Source organism: Scyliorhinus canicula, chromosome 4 (assembly GCF_902713615.1).
Source record: "Scyliorhinus canicula chromosome 4, sScyCan1.1, whole genome shotgun sequence".
NCBI lineage: Eukaryota > Metazoa > Chordata > Chondrichthyes > Carcharhiniformes > Scyliorhinidae > Scyliorhinus > Scyliorhinus canicula.
In genome coordinates, this window is record NC_052149.1 from 68,637,066 (window position 1) to 68,648,808 (window position 11,743).

At 47.2% G+C, this 11,743-nt stretch overlaps 1 protein-coding gene across 1 annotated transcript in view; it reads right to left on the minus strand.

The window, feature by feature from the left end:
- LOC119964646 (cystathionine gamma-lyase-like) overlaps positions 1-3,395 on the minus strand; it is a 70,279-nt gene extending 66,884 nt beyond the window's left edge. The window contains exon 1 of the mRNA XM_038794395.1: positions 3,089-3,395. Within this exon, the coding sequence (XP_038650323.1) occupies positions 3,089-3,256 (168 nt within the window). The 5' untranslated portion in view covers positions 3,257-3,395. The remainder of the gene's footprint in view (positions 1-3,088) is intronic.
- Positions 3,396-11,743: the final 8,348 nt, after the last annotated feature.

Consider the following 11,743-nt stretch of genomic DNA (forward strand, 5'->3'; position numbering starts at 1 on the left):
GTCATTGATCTGAACTTGAACTTCGTGGTGGTATCATAAGGATACCCGGCGACTCTAGAGCTAAGTAATAAAACGGAGCCAATTGAGTGTAAAGCACACTCACCAGAAGGAGCAACAGGCTTCATCGGACTGTCTTCACATCTCTACTCTTCGCAATGCAACCACATCACCAGAAATGGTTTCTGTAGAAAGGTCATTTAGATCCAAAACATTAACACTGTTTTCCTCCATAGATGCTGCCAGACCTGCTGAGTTTACCCAGCATTTTCTGTTATTGTAACAGAAATGGCTTCTCTTGCCTCATATCCTTTGAGCCATCGCCAGGGACTTGCGCTTCTATCCTTCGTCTACATGCTATTCCTGGTGACACAGCCTGCAAGCATCAGGTTGGTTTCCCCAGGGAGGCCCTGACAAGCTGCATCTCGACCAACTCCCTCAAAAGACACCTATGCATTCTGAAAGCCAGATTTCAGAAAGGTAGTCTTTGACTCAATTCCTCCAATTAAGTTAAGAAAATTAATGCCATCAATTTCAACCCCTCATCCATAAATGTACCACCAGTTCTCTGCGAACAACCTCTGGATAGTCCTTTCAGGCACCAATGATTTGAATTAATGTTGTCTGAGTTACAAAGATGCCTTTCTACTGCACTTGTTTTCACAGATCAGGCCAGCTAGGTGTACATGTCCAAATAACACTGGAGTAAAGAATAACAAATGTGCTTCTAAAGAAACATGCTTACATGAATCTTATAGGAACCAATGTGATAAACAGGCATTTTTTTAAAAAAGTTATTCATTTTAAATTGAGTCTCTTGCCATATACTGTCGGAGCTACCAAATCATTCACAGCAGTGCAGATGGTTTCCCGTACTTGGGGCAGAATTTCTCTGGTCCCTGGCAGCAGGTTTGTTGGAGGGTGCAGGAGCTCAAAATGAATCTTCTCTTCCAGTAAAAGATGCTAATGCATCAACCTCAAATACAACAAAGCATTCCATGCTCCAACAAACTTCAAAAGAAACTTTCCTAACTCATCTCCTCGCTTAATATTAAATGTTTTCCTTGTCGCTGGCCTTCTCAAGGAAATTTTCTTTCCCCAAATCCCCATGACCTGCTCGGTCTTGAGAAAATAGCATCCAAATTTCTCTTCCACTATATTTTCCAATCTGTTACAAATCTTAAAATTATAGATGAAAGCTACACATATTACCCAATTATGTACATGTTTTAAGATTAGCACTGAAGGTGATAAAGTTGTGCAATTTGTGAAACGTTAGATAGGTACAACCGTATTTTTGTAGCCTTGTATATTTCTTTTTAATCATTGATCAAAATCGAGTCAGTTCCACAAGTTGGTCAATAACATTTTGAAATTTGAACTTTTTAAAATTGGGCAATAAACTTATTTGGAAAAAAATATTAATTTTAAATTGAGGACAGAATATTAGAATACTCATTCTTGTTAATTATGAAATAACAACAGATGGTATAAATGGGCAGTTTTCCAATTAGATTAAATGATTTGTTTTCATGACTTTGGTCGAGGAAGAAAAACTTACCAGGACTAACAGCACTCCCTAATCTTGAAAAGCCTGGTTTATCTAGTTCAGATCGAAGGTTAATGTCTTATCCAAGGGCACTGCTTTGAACAAAACAACACTTCCCTCAGCACGCCATGTTCCGTTGCAATGTTTGAACTCCCAACATTCAGGTCCAGAGGTAAAGTTGCTACCAGCTGTGCCAAAATTACCCCCATAACAAAAATGTTACAGTGTTAGAAAATAACTAGATAAAATGTCCATTTGTTATTAATGCATGCCAATACTTGTTTGGCAATTCATCCATGTTTAAAAAACCATTCTACACATGAATTTGACTCTTCCAAGGTTCAAATGATAACATAGCACATCTAAAGAGAAATATTCCAGGTAGCAAATCTGATCTGTCTCTCTCCTCACCATCCAAGGCCCCAAACACTCCTTGCAGGTGAAGCAATGATTTACATATCCTTCTTTCAATTTGGTATATTGTATTTGCTGCTCACACTGGCGAAACTAAACACAGATTGGGTGACTGCTTCGTGCCACACCTCCGCTCAGTCTGCAAGCATAACTACAAACTTGCCACTTTAATTTTACCACCTTGCTCTTTCAGTTCTCAGCCTGCTGCAGTGTTCCAGTGAAACAAACTCGAGGAACAATATTTCATCTTCTGGACTCAATATTGGAGTTCAATAATTTCTGATCACAAGTTCTGTTGCCTGTTTGGATCTTCTTTTTGCCATGTGCCAGTGTGAATCGTGTTTTTCATGTTTTTGCTTTGGCCAGAGCCATTATTCTACCAGTTGCACTCACTCTGGACAAATGCTTTGTTTCCACACTACAACCAGTTTAGCTCAGTTGGACAGCTGGTTCGTGACGCAGAGAGAGACCAACGATGCAGGTTCAATCCCCATACCGGCTAAGGTTATTGAAGAAGGCCCACCTTCTCAACCTTGCTTTTATTTTAGATTTCCAGTATCCACAGTATTTTGCTTTGATATGAAATAGCAAAGCACATTGATTCTCAAAATAGGACGAGCAAGCCACAGCATGTACAATACTAAAATTAGAGTTGCCAGAGACTAAATGTACGCCTGGAGAGTTAATCACATAACCTGCCACCTCCCCTCCCCCTCCCCCTCCTGTTATTAGGCAACCAGCATATCCACCCTAGTGACGATTCCCTTCCCCAATATGTCTTATATCTGCTAAAAAGAAATGTTCAAAAGAAAATTTAATTTTAAGTAAAAAGTTTGTAAAGCACCCCTATGACTCAGCAATGTCCTGGAGATTGATCTTCAATTCCTGGAGGGTTGGCAACTGTAACCAAGGTGCTAAGTATTAGTTTCTGAGTGAATGTCCAATCCCCTTGGCCACTATATGCACAAGGTACACTTGTAGTGTACAGTATTAACAATGCCCTCTTCCATCCACCCACTCACTCAGACGCTTAGCTGTAATCGAAGGTGCGTACCAGTCCTTTTGCCTCTTCACACGAGTCAAGAGTAATACTGGAAACCTAAAGCTGTTGTGCCATTAAACACTTACTGCATGCTGCCCCGGAGCACTCTGTTTAAACGTGGTCGACAGAGATATTGGAGGCACCACTGCCATAGACTTCCACTGCGCGGGATCCTGTCCTGCATGAAGTGCCTGGGTGGCAAAATGCTCAAAAGACGGCAGAAATCCACTCGGTAGGTGATCTCCAACAGACATTATTGCCTTTACCAGCACAACGACCTTCACTAGAAACAAAGATGCAACCAACTTTCACCAGGGCCGAGCTCAAAAGACGCTAAACAAGACTACCTCTGCCGCAGGGCTCAGCTAATAGGCAAGAACTGGAGGCGCGGCTTTACCCTCGTGACAGGACACGCTAAACAGCCGCTCGTAACCCTTTGGATGCCGCCAACTCTTACAGCTGCCGCAAATATAATGTATTTTCCACTTTCCTTATTGACCAAATAAATAATGATCAGATGTCAACGCAGTGCCCACTCTGACGCCCATGTGAACAGAACCAGTTTTTGTTTTAGTTTCTCCAACAAATAAAATACATTAGTGCAACACAAAAAGTTGAATTATTGTACAATACTCCTTTACCCCCACCACCCTTAGTTTTACAAATACACACAGATTTCAAGTTTAATGCGGATTGCAAAGTACATACTAAGGTACAAATGTATTGATTTCCAATGGTGGCCATGGAGTCTTTAAGAAGGGGGTGAAGTTTGGTGTTTTGTACCCTGTCTACTTGTGGGTGACACATCAGAAACAGCAGTTTTGTTTTGACTGGCCAGAGGAGGCGATGGACATTAAGAGGAACCGTGGACTGGGAGGAGTGTGAGAAACTGAACTTTGGAGAGGAGCTTTGTCTTAATTGTAAAGTGCACGGGGTGGGTAGTTTGGGGTGGGTTTCACGGGCGATGGTGAGTGTGCCTTTGGTTTTTCTTTGTTGGTGGTGGGGTGGATTGGGGGAGGGATGGGCTGGCGGGGTTAGGGGGAATCAGATGCCTTGGGTGCGGGCCAACTGAGCGGGCTAGATAATGAGAGTGATGTGGCGGGGTTGACAGGAGGGAGGCGTGTGGAGCCATGGTGTTGGTTTTTTGTTGAAGGGTGGAGGAGGGAGGGGAGGGAGAGAGGAAGGGTTGCTGACATGGGCGTGGTTCATGTGGCGCAGTTGTGAAGGGAGAGATGGTGGCGGATATCCAAGGGCGGGCCTGGTGGAATGCGTGACGCGGGCTGGGAGCTGGCTCAAAAAGGGGTATGGCTAATCGGGGAGCGGGGGGAGACCCTCTGACCAGGCAAGCCACATGGAACATGAGAGGGCTGAATGGGCGGTTAAACGGTCGCATGGCTTCATCTGTGGAATCTGAAGCTGGACGTGGTACTTTTACAGGAGACACGTGAAGTTGGGAGATCAGACGAGGCTGAGGAAGGATGGGGGGCGCAGGTGTTCCACCCAGGTCTGGATATGAAGACGAGGGGGTGGTGGTATTGGTTAACAAGAGAGTGGCGTTTGAGGTGGGGAACAATGTGGCTGATCTGGGGGATAGATATGTGATGGGCAGTGGGAAACTGGAGGGGATGCCAGTAGCGCTGGTAAATGTTTATGCCTCGAATTGGGACGACATGGAACTAATGAGGTGGGTGTTGGGGAAGATTTAGACCTGGACACGCATCAGATGATTATGGGGGTTGATTTCAATACGGTCCTGAACCCAGGTCTGGATAGGTCGAATCCAAAGTCACAGAGGCTATCAGCAATGGCTAGGCAGTTGAAGGGGTTCATGGAGCACATGGGAGGGGGGGTGGCGGAACTGTGGAGTTTTGGGAGGCCGAGGGCAAAGGAGTTTTCATCATCTCCCATGTGCACCGGGTGTATTCCCAGATTGATTGCTTTGTGATGGACAAGGCGCTGCGGGGGTGGCCAACTCAGGGTATGAGGCGATTGTGGTTTCTGACCATGCGCTATATTGGGTGCATTTGTGGATGGTCGAGGGGGGGGGGGGAAGAGGAGGGAGTTCCCCCCTACATTGTTGCAGGCATCCTTTTCCCTGATTTTAAAGAAGGATAAGGACCCAGAGCAGTGTGAGACATACCATCCGATATCATTATTGAATGTAAATGCCAAACTATTGGCGAAGGTGCTTGTATTGCAGATTGAGGACTGTGTGCCAAGGGTGACAGGGGAGGGCCAGTCGAGTTTTGTGAAGGAATGGCAGTTGTCAGCAAGTGGGCGAAGGTTACTTAATGTGATTATGATACCCTCGGAGGGGTAGGAGGTAGAGGTAGTGGTGGCAATGGACACGGAGAGGCTTTTGATCAGGTGGAGTTGGCAAACCGCTAAGGCGGTTTGGGTTCAGGCGAGGGTTTGTGGATCGGGTCAGGTTTCTGTGGAAGGAGCCGGTGGCAAGTGTGCGGACAAACAGAGTGAGTTGGGGTACTTTAGGCTACGTCGCCTGACGAGGCAAGGATGTCGTCTGACGAGCAGGGATTCCCGCTCTCCCTGATACTTTTTGCCTTGGTGATGGAGCCATTGGCAATGGCATTTAGGGTATCGAGGGATTGCAAAGGAATTTATAGGGGGGTACCGAGCATAGGATTTTGCTATGACTTGTTATTATATATATGAACAGCATTGGGGGGGCCTATGGAGATCTTGGGGGAATTTGGCCAGTTTTTGGGACATAAATTGAGCACAGGAAAGAGTGAGGTGTTACCGAAAAATGCCAGAAGGGCAGGAAAGGAGATTAGCAGAGTTGCCGTTTATAGTGGTGTGGACGAGCTTCATATGCCTAGATATTCAAGTGGCACGGTGCTGGGCCCAACTGCATAGATTGAACTTAGCTCGATTGGTGGAAGGGATGAAGGCGGATATTATGAGGTGGGACGTGTTGCCGCTGTTGCTGGCTGGGCGGGTGCAGACAGTGAAAATAGCGTTGCTGCCTTGGTTTCCGTTCCTGATTCAGAACCTCCCTATCTTTCTCCTTAAGTCTTTTATTAGGGAAATCAATGTGCTGATCTCGGGGTTTGTGTGGGTGGGGAAGGCCCCACTGGTGCGGTGGGCTTTTCTAGAATGGAGCAAGGTGAGGGGGGGGGGGGGGCTGGTGTTGCCAAGTTTGATAAATTATTATTGGACGGCAAGTAGTGCAATGGTGAGGAAATGGGCCATGAAGGAGGGGTTGGCCTAGGGACAGGTGGATATGATGTCATGTATGGGAACATGTTTGAGGGCTTTGTAGTGGGCGCCTTTGCCGTTCTCACCGGCCAGGCACTCCGTGAGCCCAGTGGTGGTGTCGGCGTTAAAGGTGTGGGGTCAGTATTGGCAGCTCTTTGGGTTGGCGTGTACATCGTTTTGGGTGCTGATCCGCCACAACCATAGGTTTGTGCCAGTGGGGCTGGACCCGAGGTTCCGGGGGTGGCAGCAGGTGGGGATTGAGTACTTCAGGGACTTGTTCATAAGGGAAAAATTTGCGAGGTTGGAGGAGTTGGAGAAAATGTATGAGTTGTCCAAGGGGAATGATTTTAGGTACCTGCAAGTTCCAGATTGCTGGCAGCATGGTGGCGCAGTGGTTAGTGCTGCTGCCTCACGGCGCTGAGGTCCCAGGTTCGATCCCGGCTCTGGGTCACTGTCCGTGTGGAGTTTGCACATTCTCCCCGTGTTTGCGTGGGTTTCACCCCACAACTCAAAGATGGTGGATTAGGCACGCTAAATTGCCCCTTAATTGGAAAAAAAATAATTGGGTACTCTAAATTTATTTTTGAAAATGTTCCAGATTGCATGAGCATGAGCAGAGAGGTGCCGTCCTTCCCGGGGCTGCCACCTCCGGTGTTGCAAGACAAGCTGTTATTGGAGAATGAAATAGGGGAGAGGAAGGTGGTCAGATATTTATAAGGAACTGATGGAGATGGAGGGTGCACCGGTGGAGGATATTAAGCGCACATGGGAGGCGGAGCTGGGAGGGAATGTGGGGGTCGGGACATGGCTGGAGGCCTTGTGGACGGTTAAACGTCATCCAGTTTAAAGTGGTGTTTAGGGCCCATATGACAATGACGAGGTTGAGCAGGTTCTTTGCATGGGTAGAGAATAGGTGTGTGCGGAGAGAGAGGGGGGGTGTGTATTTTTGGTAGGGATAAGGGGGTTAAAATGGGGAAGGCGGGATATGGCATTGTGTTGCTATCAGAAGGGTTGGAGGGTTGTGGTTGTTTATTGGGTTGATGTGTTCTTCTGATATTCTGTTTATATCTGTTAAATTCCTAGAATAAAAATAGTTTTTAAAAAGGTATAATTGTCTCATTACCACAATGCCCCTTTACAACACAAAGGTTGGTTGTGGTCAAATTGACATATTTCTCTCTGAACTCAAGTTAGTTTCTGTGGATTTCTCCTTAGAATCACCCCAAATGATTGTCATGTGATAGTTTCCAAACTTCCAAAACATGCTTTCAAATTTTCTAATAATTATGCTTTCCTTAGCACTTTGCATTCTAAAGTCCAGACCAGGTTTTCCAAATGACAGTTTTAAACAAAGCTTCCGCTCCACTTTTACCAGTTAATCCTGTACAGAATTTTAAGAAATATATTTTTTTATTGAGTTTTCTCATTTTGTATCCAACAATTTACAAAACAATGCTAAACCAACACATATATTTGCAACAGAAGGACATCCCAACAACAACTGTGGCCGTGGGCCCCTCTTACACAACCGTACTTTTCTTACATTTGACATTCTTCAACATGGCCAAGACATTTATTTACAGACACTTGGATTGGATTTGTTTATTGTCACGTGTACCAAGGTACAGTGAAAAATATTGTAGTTAGTTCAGACAGATCATTCCGTTCATGAAGAGAAAATACATAAGGCAAGAACAGCTTCCGTATGCTGTGGAAACCTTCATCCGATCCACAGATGGTGAATTTGATTTTCTACAGCCTGAGAAATTCCGCCAGGTCAGACAGCCATTCTGCAGCCTTGGGCAATGCTACCGATCGCCAGCCAAGCAGAAATTTTTGGCAGGCGATCAGGGGGGCAAAGACTAGGGTTTCAGCCCCCCTCCCCGTGAAGAGCTCTGACTGATCTGACACCCGGAAGACTGCCACGTTTGGGCATGGCTCTACCCTCCCTGCCACAAGCTTGGGCATGGCCTCAAAGAAGAACGCCCAGTTCCCAACAAGTCTAGCAGGACCAGAACATGTGGTTATGGTTGGCTGGACCTCCTTGGCACCGTTGCAGTTGGGGCCAGCGCTCGGAGGGATGATCCTACACAGGAACTCTCCTCCATCCTCGCCCACTCTGCTCCCAGCTCCTTGACGCATCCCCGTATTCTTTCTGTTGTGGCCGACCAGTGGTACAACTGTAGGTTCGGGAGGGCAAGGCCTTCCACATTTTTCCCCACTGTAAGACATTCTTTTGGATCCTCGGGTTCTCCCCCCCCTCCCCACGCACACAAAGGCCATGATTAACCTGTTGACTGCGTTGAAAAAGGCCTTGGGTATGTAGATTGGGAAAGATCTGAACAGGACAAGAAACCTAGGCATCAAGTTGATTTTGATCATCTGCACTCAACCTGCGTTGGAGAGTGGAAGCAAGCCCCACCTCTACAGGTCCATTTTGACTTCCTGAACCAGACTCATCAGGTTCCATTTGTGGATCTGTGTCCAGATGTGGGCAATTTGGACCACCAGGTAGCGGAATTTAGTCCATTTGAACGGCAGTCCCCCCACCTTTGTTCCTCCTTCCTGTGGGTTCACAGGGAAGATCTTGCTCTTGTTCAGGTCAAGCTTGTAATCTGAGAAGGCTCTGAACTATTTTAGTTTCATTATCTCTTCCATGCTCGCCCGGGGATTTGAGACATAGAGGAGCAGGTTGTCCGCACAGAGTGAAACTCTATGCTCTCTGTTTCCCCTTTGGGTACCTCCCCACCCTTTCGCCGCTCTGAGGGTGATCGCGTGTGGCTCAATTGCCAGGTCAAACAGTAGTGGGGATAAAGGGCATCCCTGCCTCATGCTTCTGTACAGCCGGAAGTATCTAAAGCTGGTGATGTTTGGCCATACCACGTTGTAGCTCACCATGGGAGCACTGTACAGGAGGTGAACCCTGGCCTGAGCCCAAACCGTTCCAATACCTCCATGAGCTACTTCCATTTGACTCTGTCAAAGGCCTTTTCTTCATCAGGGAGATGATCACTTCTGGTGTTCTATCCCCAGATGAGGTCATGATCACGTTTAGCAGGCATCTGATGTTCGCTGTTAGCTGCCTGCCCTTGACAAAGATCTTCTGCAACTACCTCTGGACAACTCTTTTCCAGGATCTTTGCGTCAGCATTTAGCAGTGAGGTGGGTCTGTAGGACCTGCATCCTGTCGGGTCCCGCTACAACGACGGCCATGCAGCAACCAGGGACACGATCGAGCAGTGCTTCAGCATCCTGAAGATGCGGTTCAGGTGCCTGGTCCACTCTGGAGGGCACCTCCAGTTTAGCGCTGGGCAGGTCACCCACATCGTGGCGACCTGCTGCATCTTCCACAACATGACACAGCAGAGGGGTGACGTGCTGGAGGAGGTGGATGAATGTCAGGTCTCCTCTGACGAGGAGGATGCGGCGAGGTTGAAGATGAAAATGGGGCCTGTCAGGCACCGTAGGCCGCACAACGTATGCGTCAGGGCCATCGCACACAGGACACTATAATCGGCTCCAGGTTCATCGACTAGGAGGAGGACTGGCTAGGGGCCAGTCGCCCCATCCCTCCCATGGCCACCGCCCTGCCTGTAAGCCCTCTGTAATACATACCTGCCGCACTATGGGGTGCGAGCCCTGGGTGGCAATAACAGCGGGTCTGGTCCATTGGATGGAGGATGATACCAACCCGCTCTGCAATGAGCTGAGGTACTCCTTATCATTTGACAATGTCCGACTCCTGCCCACGGTCGTACTTTCCACTGTCCAGCTGGGTGATCCCTGCGTGTGAGCTGGCCATTCCATCACATGGTCCCATCGATTCCCTATCGCTGCCAGTCCTGGAGGCCCACTGACGTCTCAACCAGGGTTTGCATTCTCTGCCATGCAGGTAGAATGTGGCATTGTTGGATAAGGGAGTTTGTGAGAGGATAGCTGCTACCAAAGGAACCTACCTGGAGTTTAATAACAGCGAGGAGGTCTTCAATGTTCTGGGAGGCATTAGAGGTGGTGATTAGGGTTGGGCGTTCTCAGAGCATGGAGAGAAGACCAGTAGATGATTGGCTCACCAGCTGAAACAGCAGGCGGCCTCTAGGGAGATAGTGCAAATTAAGGACCCGGGGCTGGGGGTTTTGATCCAGAAAAGGCAAATGGGATGTTTGAAACCTTTTACCGAGGGTTGTACAGGTCAGAATCCCTAAAGGGGGGCTCTGATATGATACAATTCATGGATGGTTTGGACTCTCGGTGATGGAGAAGGAGAAAGTGCAGGGGTTGGCAGCTCCACTGGGGCTGTTGGAAATTATAAGGCGCATTGGCTCCATGCAGTCTGGGAAGGCTCCAGGTCCAGATGGATTCTCCGGGGAATTTTATTTAAAATTTGCAACAGAGTTGGGGCCACATCTACTGGGGATGTTAAATGATTTATTGTCCCAGGGGTGCTGCCAACCACATTGGTACAGACTTCTATCTCGCTAATCCTGAAGAAGGATAAAGATCCAGAGGAATGTAGGTCATATTGGCCCATATCTTTAATGAATGCCAACGCAAAGTTATAGGCCAAGGTGTTCGCAACGTGCTTGAAGGAATGTCTGTCTGGGGTAGTTACTGAGGACCAGTGGGTGTTTGTGACGGTCCGACAATTATCAACCAATATAAGGAGGCTTTTGAATGTGGTGATGTCTCCCCTGTCGGTTTCGGAGCCAGAGGTAATAATTTCCATGGATCCGGAGAAGTGTTAGAACGGATAGAATGGGAATACCTCTTTAGACACTGGGCAGCTTGGGTTTGGTCTTAGGTTCATTTTTTGGATTAAATTGTTGTATAAGGGCCCCACTGTGAGCAATCGTACCAAGGCATTAAATGTGGAGTACTTGCGACTGTATTGGGGAACAAGGCAGAGTGTCCACTTTCCCCGTTATTTTTTGCATTGGCAATTGAACCACTGGCTATTGCACCGAGGTTGTCAACAGAGTGGAAGGGTATAGAGAGGGGAGGTATGGAGCATCAAGTGTCCCTATACGCGGGTGACTTGTATGTAGCAGCCCCTCTCTCCAGTGTAGGAAAGATTATGGAGGGGTTAAATAAGTTTAGCTCCTTTTAGGGTTGTAAACACAGCGTGGAGAAGAGTGGTGTTTCCAGTCAGCCCTCAGGAACAGGGAATGGGTTTGGAGAAATTGACAATTTGGCTGGCTAGGCCACATTTTAGATATTTGGGAATATAGGTGGCTCACGACTTGGCTTTGTTGCACAAGCTGAATTTGGCCATACTGGTAGAAAGGGTGAAGGGGGATTTGAAAAGGTGGAATGCTCTTCTGTTATTGTTGGCAGGAAGGGTTCAAATGGTGAAAATAGTGGTCCTTCCAAAATTTTTATTTATATTCCAGAGTCTCCCGATCATTTTACCTAAATTTTTTTTGAGAAGATGAATAAGCTGATTTTGACCTTTGTATTGCCGGGCAAGGCACCTTTCATTTGGAGAGCATTTTTGCAGAGAGATAGGCAGTCAGTGGTGTTGGCGT